The 9,044-nt window shown below is 37.3% G+C and overlaps 1 protein-coding gene across 2 annotated transcripts in view; it reads right to left on the bottom strand.

The window, feature by feature from the left end:
- MATR3 (matrin 3) overlaps window positions 1-1,326 on the bottom strand; it is a 17,870-nt gene extending 16,544 nt beyond the window's left edge. For both annotated transcript variants that reach the window (XM_085307770.1, XM_085307772.1), the window contains exon 1: window positions 230-1,326. In XM_085307770.1, coding sequence (XP_085163896.1) covers window positions 230-1,120 — 891 coding nt within the window. In that variant the 5' untranslated portion in view covers window positions 1,121-1,326. The remainder of the gene's footprint in view (window positions 1-229) is intronic.
- Between the last annotated feature and the right edge of the window lie 7,718 nt (window positions 1,327-9,044).

Genomic DNA, 9,044 nt, shown 5'->3' with positions numbered 1-9,044 from the left:
GGGGGGGAAGAAAAAAAAAAACCCAAACCAAAACATTAATGTAAAGCCCTGGTTTAAAATGTTTGTTAACAATTACCTTGTAAATAAACCAAGTGCCTTTTTCACTCTCAAACAAACTTTCAGATCATTTTAAAAGCAACCAGGCTATAGAAATAATTAAAGAAAAAGGTAAAAACAGAACAGATACTACAACGTAAAGGAAAATAGAAGTATCTGGTGCATAACTCACCTTATTAGAATGAACTGGCATATCACATATAGAGCACAGATGGGGATAACCCTTCGGTAAGAATCCATGGAAGTCTTCAATATTGCTATTTGGAGGAGCACCTCTCTTTTTCTCAAAGAGAGATCTCTCAGGACCAGGACCACGACCCATTCTCTCATACTCACTGTCAAATTTATGATAGTTATGCGAAGTCTCACCATAGAAAGATTCATCCCTACACCTTTCTCCATCTCTTAATCTGTCATCTTCATAATCCATTCTGTCATAATAACCAGATTCTTGAGAACGACTTCCATGGTCATAGTCAACCACCGGGTTGAGGCTAGGACCACGATCATCAAAACTATCTCTTCTAAAATGCCTTTTTTCTTCCCAATCATCCCTAGGTACTCTGTACGGTGGTTCCCGTGTGGATGATCTGCCATCTCTACCATAACCTTCTTCAGCTCTCCTCCTTTTAAGTTGTAGAAGGATCTGAGGCAAGTTTTCAGGAGTAATCTTGTCCTCGGGATAGCGACTCAGTTCATCTAAGTCTCTAGCAGACAGACCAAAGCTGGCCAAAATATTAGTGGCCTGGTCTGCATCTCCACGGTGCTGAGAAGACAAAGGGAGCGGACCTCTACTTCCAATGTTAAATATAGACTGCAAATTATGGGAAGAGGTACTACCAGAAGACAGTGCACTATGAGATCCTTGTTGGTTCAATGAAGAACTCATTCCAAGATTCATTAAGCTAGCAAGGCGTGCAGTACCCTGGTTCATCCTTCCAAGAGATGCTGGCATATTTAAAGACTGGGTAGCAGCAGCAAGAAGGCCTATTCCTGCAGAGAGGTCACGCCCATGACCTTGTGAATCCCTACTTAGAGATGACTGCTGGAATGACTTGGACATTGTAGAACTATAGCTTGTCTACTTTACGGATCAAAAAATTTTTTTAAAGATGGCTGAAAAGAAAGCTCACACTAGAAAGCTAGGCAAACTTCACTTCGAAAATGGTAACGCCAAGAAAGAGGATCAATAATGACTGCAGATCTTCTTCAAGCTGAGAAACACCAGACAATTCTGTAGAAAAACAAGCAGTTTTAGTCATAAATCCCTTTACACAGATGCCGTTTTAAACTTACGCATCATGTTGATCTAAAAACATTAAAAGATCTCAATCTTACAAGGCTTTTATTACATAACTTAACAGACTCAAGATGTACCCAGAACCTACATATATTATTTCAGATAAAAATACAGTAGTGTTTCCTATACATACTACTACTCTTCTACAAAAAGCTACTTTCATACCGAAAGATAAGTGAATTTCAGAAGTTTGGGATGTGTGAAAGCAGCTAAAGTTTACAAGTATATAAGCCTCGATCCCTGGTTAATGACTTTGTATATACCCTATGTTACTATACTACATTCTAGGAGAAGACCACAAAAAACRTAAGTTCACAGAATCCAAGATGACTTTGGCATATAACACATATTTGAAAATGAAACCTATACCACCACAGAGTAGGACGAAAGGAAGTTAAAAGTAACTGAAGTTTGGGCAACAAGTGTCTGCTGTAAGATCTGGTAAATAAGACCAAACATAATAGTCAATCTTTATGCAGTAAAATCAAATTATTGATGTGAAGATAGATGTGAACAAGAAAAATAAGTTTTAAATTTGCAGGAAGTAAATAAGACCTCTTGCTCAAATTGCAGTTATATGGATAATACCACATATGAAGTGAATCTTTATTCCATTACATGGCAGCCATGACATCAGCCTGTACTTTCAGACCTCAAGCTAAACAAAGTCAGGCTTAGTCAGTACTTGGATGGGAAACCAAGGAAAACCCTACTGCTGCAGAAAGAGGTACTAGTAAGTCAGTAGATGGCACTACGCCCCCAGCCAGTTCTGCAAATTCATGTCTCTTACCAGCATATTGTTTCCTTGTTTCAGACTTGACTTTGACACCATGACCACATGTGGTAGTTAAAGATCCTAAAACAATACTCACAAGAGATGGGTATCAGGCCTGTGTCCCAAATAAATCCTAACCTAGTATTAAAATACTTGGCCAAACTGCATTTACTTGAAGTTGTAACTAAACAATACATCAGTGCCCACAGTACTGCCACATGGTAGAAAAGGCATATTTCAAAAAAAAAAAAATCTCCTTTTTTTGTGCAGATGGGAAATAAATTGTAATAAACCTCCTCCATACTACTTCAGCTCTGGGATACATAAAATGAAAAGCAATTTGGCACACACAGAGACATTTCACCAGCAACTGGTGGGTTTTGGGTCCCAGATGCAGTAAAGCCCTTTCAAATCTCTGCAGAACTTTTTGCTTCTCCAGCACGGCCACGTGGATGCACACAGAACACACAATGGCTTGAGAAAGAAACAGGCACAAATTGCATAGCTCAAAACAAAATCAACTTCTAAGAGAACAGGTACATTTGTGGAAAAATGGAAAAAGGGACAAAATGGGAGCAAGGATCTCTCCTCAAAGAGACCAGCTGTGGCAAGAACAGTTTCTCTTGTACTGGAAACAGAGGAAAAAAGGCCAGGGTTATGAGTGTATACATCTCCCAACCACCTACCAAATTCAAAGCCCTGTTTCCAAGGTGCATAAAGCAAAGGTTTTTTTCCCCACTTTTTTAAATTTGTAAAGCATTTTGGTATTCTCTAGGGTAAGAGATCTCATATATTGCTTTTAAGGACAGAAAGGTGTTGCAACATTGTATTTATAGAAAATCCACATTTTTTCTAAGAGATGTATAAAGTACACAAAACTCCCCTAAAGTCCATCTTTGACAGGTAATCGCCTTATGTAATTTCGTTTGTATTCTCTYATCAGTACATTCTGATCTCGTATTTCATCTATGCTTTTAAAATACATGTTTTGGAGTCATTTAAAGCAAATTAACTGTGAAGCATTTGGTTAAGAACAAGAGATTGAGAAACATGGGAACGAAAATAAGTTTAAGAGTATCCAAGGCAGAAGATAGAGAAGTACTGCAGAAAGCTTCAGAGAACAGTCAGTGAGACAAGAATACAGGGAGAGCAGAGGAGGCAATTACTAAGTGAGATATCAAGGACAAACGGAACACACTAAAGAGCTTCTAAATAGAAATCATTTAAGAACTACCCTGTAAAAGGAAGGCTCATTCAAGTTCAAACACACAAGAAACATCCATATTCTCCTGGGTACAATGTTTTTATCTTGTTTTTAATCTTACATACATTCAGCAGTCTTCAAAGTACTTTATGAACAGTGTTACAAGTTTACCTTACCCAATTTTAAGTATAAATTTCCTTCTAGTTCATTAACACACTTACAAAATGGTTTCAAAGTGGGTTTATTAGGTCCTTTATAAACCCAGCTATACCAGAGGGCTTTACAAACCAGACCATGACAGTGGTTCAGCAGACAACCACATGGTCAGGAAAGGCATGATGCTGTTAATGCAAGGACCTGCACTATTCAAGTTTTCAATAAATCAGGAAAGTTCTCTACACTTCAAAAATACCATTTCTCTCAGAACAGATGCTCACTAATCCTCTTGTCAGTCTTTCAACAGGCAATTCATTGTCCACTGCTTTGGAGAGATTATCACAGAACAAAACCCAACACATCCCAGTCTCGCAGGGAACTGCGCTGCAGAGAAACGGATTACACACCACGGTTCAACTCCACTTACAAATGGAGTTTTTACATAATGTTACCACGCTGCTGCAAACCGTGGTAGAAGAAGGTAATAAGTCAGGAAAAAATAAAAATAAGAAAGAGACTGGGGGGAGGGGCAGGAAACAAGACAAAGGAACAAACAGGGGCAATCTTAAAAAGAAAAAAAAAAAAAGCATGAAGGGGGAGAGCAATGCATTTAAATAATGGTGACAAAATGTTATCTTACTGGTTAGTACACCAACCTGTCCTACACCTAGTTAGGTATTTGAATAGCATACTTACTAAGTTACATTTGGTAACAGATGGTTAGCTTCAAAAATTCATCATTTGTTGTATCACTGTCATCTTGCAATTGCTACTGTATTTGTCCCCTGAATCTCCCCATTCTTTAAGATTAGACCAAAAGACAATAAAACAAGGTGTGTTTGGGGGTGGAGGGAAGAGCTCTAAAATCATACCGAAGAATTTTTAACTTCCACATGGTCAGGTTTAATATGCAATTCTAAGATCACATTTCTTATTGAAACAATACAATCTGATGTCAGTATCTGATAGAGACAGGTTCCCACGGATCAAAGTCTGCTTACTTTTGAGCAAATGTGCCATCAACTGAGTCACAGCAACAAGATGACTATGACTGAACAAAGCAGTCCAAAGATCCAGATATGATTTAGCTCAGTTGAAAGTGTCATGCTAAACATTCTTCATATAATTTCAGCTATTCTGGGAACAGACAGGCTTTCAGATATACATTTTTAAGATCTGTGGTCGGAAATTTGGCCATATTAAGATTTGAAAATATACAATAAAAAGTTATTTTGAAATAAGTTGAAAGTTAAAATGTTACTAGATTTACAGACAAATGTGAACTATGAAAAAACCCACTATTTCTACAAGTTGCACAAGAGTTTTCTGTAAAAGCAAACAACATAAGAAATCTGAATCCTACAGAATATACAGCTGCCAAATAAAGGCAGAAATAATACTGAATTTCAAACACTATAGAAGGATTTTTTAATATAAAGGTGATAATAAATTGTTTTTAATAAAACAGATATAACTCTTGAATATGTTTAGAAATGTGTTAGCAACCAGATCATGCTATTCACTCTCAGGGAAAGCTGTACGTAAATATTAGTTTTGTTTCTGAAGAATATTCTTGGGATATATGATCATGTTGGCCATAACAATCTTAAATTACTGCCCTTTATGGAACATCAATAGGCTGAAAATATTTTTGTTTCCTATTCCTTCCACCACCCTCAGTTTCTTTACCTGGGTAAACATATTAGATCTTTAATATCTCATTTTATAACAACTCATCTTTTATRTTTCTCTTCCACTACTTAGAAGTCTCCAGCATGAAAAAGAATCAAGTTTGCACTTTCTACTCAGTTTCGCTTTCATTCCAAAAACAAATAACTTGATTAAATTTAATTTTTTGAGTAAAGCCAGTTTTTATAAAGACATGAAATACAGTAATCTACAAGCTGAAAAATACTCCCTTAGTTCTAAGGGCACAAAATTCTTGAAAAATGTACATCCTTGAAACAAATGCCTCTGAATTCTTTCACATCCAGAATCCTTGCTTTCTGGATAACAATCTACAGATTTTTCTTCTCCTACCCTTTTGAGTTATTCTCAATGTGTCAATTCATTTTGCTACTGAAGAATTCATATGACAAATACAGATGACTCTCTGTATGGCTCTGAGAAATAATAGTAGTAAAAAGACAAGAACTTCCAAGGAAATTAGAAGCAGATGTTATCTAGCTGCTGAATGTACAAGTGTACCGAATTTCAAATCCATGGGATTGCTTTAACTTGCACAATACTGAAAAGGCTGTTTTTCTGAAGGCAAAGGAGCAAGATCAAATCATCAAACAACCCTGCATACAGAAAACGTGGACTGTCACCTATTTCACAGACTAGTATTTCTTCAAAGCACAATATTTAATATTGTTTTTCTGCATGTAAGAAAATGACTCATCTTGTTCAATCTCTGATCTTCAACAGTCACAACTCGAGAAATGTAAGCAGAGCCTGTCACTGTTAAATCAAAAGGACGCTTTTTTTAATGCACAGATTAGACAACCACTTATAGGCCTCGGAAAGCTAAGCATTTGATTTCTGATAACTACATTTAGCTTTGCCTCAGAGACTTGCTTGATCAGTGGAGCTCATCACAATTTGAAGTATGAAATTACTATAACCGAAGACTGCTTCAAAACAACTAAACGTTGCATGTTACAAAGACTGTTATTAACAAATGAAAAGATAACTAGTTTRGCAATTAAGAATATTACAAGAATTTACACAATGTTCAATATTTGAATGCTACCTAAAGGAGCACTATAAAATTAAGATGCTGAGAAAACATGTATTTTTAGAAAGTGAAAATGTAAGTGACTAGAAACATATGTATTTTTATATACACACATGGAGTCGTGTGTTRACTCTAATGGTCTCTAGTACCAATTAGATCTATGGCTTCCACAAACTCCTTCCTACAATACATAAATCCACTCTTTATGACTAACTTCAGTGCTCCAACCTACACTAAGATGCACGCATACAGATTCCTGTACTTATGCAAAATTCCAGGATGCCTTTAAGACTTTGTTCAATAGAAAGCATCTGCCAGCAACAAAGACATTGCAGAATGATTCAGGATCTTAGACTGGAAGCTCTTGTAATAACAACCACATGCTCACACACTTGCCAAAGCAAGAAGACAATCACTATTCATTCACAATTTACATTTGGGGATGAACAGTCTTATAGGAACTGAAACTTTTACAAAAGCACAGAACATACCATAATTATTTTTTTAAATAAATATTCATACACAAAGTAATCCAAAACTAGACTAAATCAAAGAACATGCCAGTGTAATACAGAACCAATTCCACCTCATTTTTTGACTTCTGTACTGTGATCTGGTAAGTGACCAAAAGCTTTCTGACCAACCAGTAAATACAAGTGTGCCTCCAGGCATCTCTAGAGCTGGGATAGAAGAGYGTTCCTTCCTGACTGAAATCTTGCTGTGAGTTTGTCAACATGTGTTCTAGCTGCAGAGAACAATCAGTGGACTGTTCGACTGTTTCAGTACCCAAAGTAAAAGCTGCCTTGTTTAAATTATGATTACCTAATGTACTTAAACACCTGCAAACTAAGTTAGTTCAGAAATATTTTAAGGCATTTACATTTGTTTTCCAAGACTTGTTGTCTGACTTACAGAAAGTTAAGGAAGAATACAACAGCACAAAGGCTATATAAAAGGCTACTTACAAAATAAACTCATAAACTGTACGGAAGTAATTTCTTTCCAGGTTTGCTTACAACAGTTTCTCCTGAGACTTACTGAACTACCTAGAACACTGTCAAATGTTGCATCACAAGTATCTTAGCATTCAGCAACTACTTCAATAGAATTCTCAATACAGATGCACGTGTGTCACAGAGGGGAGCAGACGATACTTACTTCTCCCCCTTCAAGTTAATGAGGCTTTTTATTTAAGTGCAGTGCTGAACAAGCTAAGTGGAAAAGCTATATAAGCTACGTGGATCAGGACATCTTGTTTCCTTGATTTAGTTTGGTGTCTCAAAGACTGATTTTTCCCCTTCCCTTCTTTATTTCATTTTATCTTTAGGAATGTGCATATTCATAGTCTAAGGATCCATTTCGGGTTAACTTAATTTCTGTTAGTTATTCCTCCCATCCTTCATGCTGAGATGCATAGAGCACCCAGGTAGTTTCAAAATACCAGAAATTGTAGTTTCAATAAACAAAAGCTTCAGATAACCTCTCGAAAACAAACACACACAGAAGTCTCATGACATTCTGAACCTAATCAGAATCATGAACAAGTTATCAAAGCTCTTAAATCTGCTGTTCAGATTTCATTGCTTTGACTATTCTAGTGCACTATGGAGAAGTACTGATACTGGGTTATCGCTGAGCAAGCATATGCATAAGGCTTAACTACCAATACCCTAAACTGAATTTAATTATTCCACGTAAATAAGTAATGAGTTGTGTGTTTTTAAATAAAACTGAAGATAGAAAATTATTAATTTCTGTGTAATATTAAACAGATTGAGTTTTTGATGTATGTTAATAAATTAATGTTTTAATACATTACATCATTTAATGTATTGCTGCATTTCAACAGAATCTTTTTAAATAAAGATCGGAAGACACTCCCTTTTTCTCTTCTGAGGTACAAAACACAGAATCTGTTTGAAATATGACTGTCAAGTTTTGAACAAGAGTTGCCCACTATTTAATCTTGCTTTAGGAAYTCAGGACCACCTATTTTGTCTACAATTMAAAAAAAAAWCTGAAGAATTTTAAGGTGGGTTAAAAAGGGGGGGGGGCAGGAGACCAGCTAACCATTTTTAAAAAATATTAGTTATTTTTTTCCCCAAAAGTATGCTTTGTGGATAAGAAGAGACATATATTTAAGATGCTAAAGAGGGATTTTCAGCTTTCTTTCTGTGTCATAAGCGTTTCATTTATTTAAACAAAGCAATCCTTAAGGTAACCAGAGACGGCTTCTTAATTTCACTTTGCTCTAAGCACAAATGAACTTATATATCATTACTTTGATTCAGGATACAAAACATATACAAAAAAAAATGCAGTACATTATTAATCCACCACAGGAGAAAGGAGATCCCTGCAGCATGACTTGTAACYACAGTCCAAATTACGTGAAAGTGAAACTGAGTAGAAAGAGGAGTCAATTTGGTGTTTCCACTGTCAGTATTCCTAATGCCCAATTAATTAATTCTTAATGCTGGATAAATATCAGAAGCGAGGGTTTTCACAAGTCACAGCCTTCGCAGATGTCAGCGCGGCCCACGTATTAACGTGCTGTTCAGCTTCTGAACGGCCGTCCGCGAGGCCGGCAAACGACCACACCGCGGAGAAAGGTGCTGGCTTTACACGAGGCCTGAACTGSAACCAGAAGGGGCGCTGGGCAGCCGCGCAGGCTTCCAGTCAGCGGGGCGAGCGTGCGCCCGGCGGGGGCCCGCTGCAGGCCCGCCCGACGCGCCTCGAATCCCAGGAGCCGACAGGAAAACCGCTCCCTCCCCCCCGGCGCGCGGCCGCCGGCGAGCGAGGCCGCGGCCGG

Source organism: Rhea americana, unplaced genomic scaffold (genome assembly GCF_003343005.1).
Source record: "Rhea americana isolate MKP2758 unplaced genomic scaffold, rheAme1 scaffold_264, whole genome shotgun sequence".
In the NCBI taxonomy this organism is placed as follows: Eukaryota; Metazoa; Chordata; class Aves; order Rheiformes; family Rheidae; genus Rhea; species Rhea americana.
Note: the sequence above shows the minus strand (reverse complement) of the source record. Positions and strands in the feature narration are given on the sequence as shown.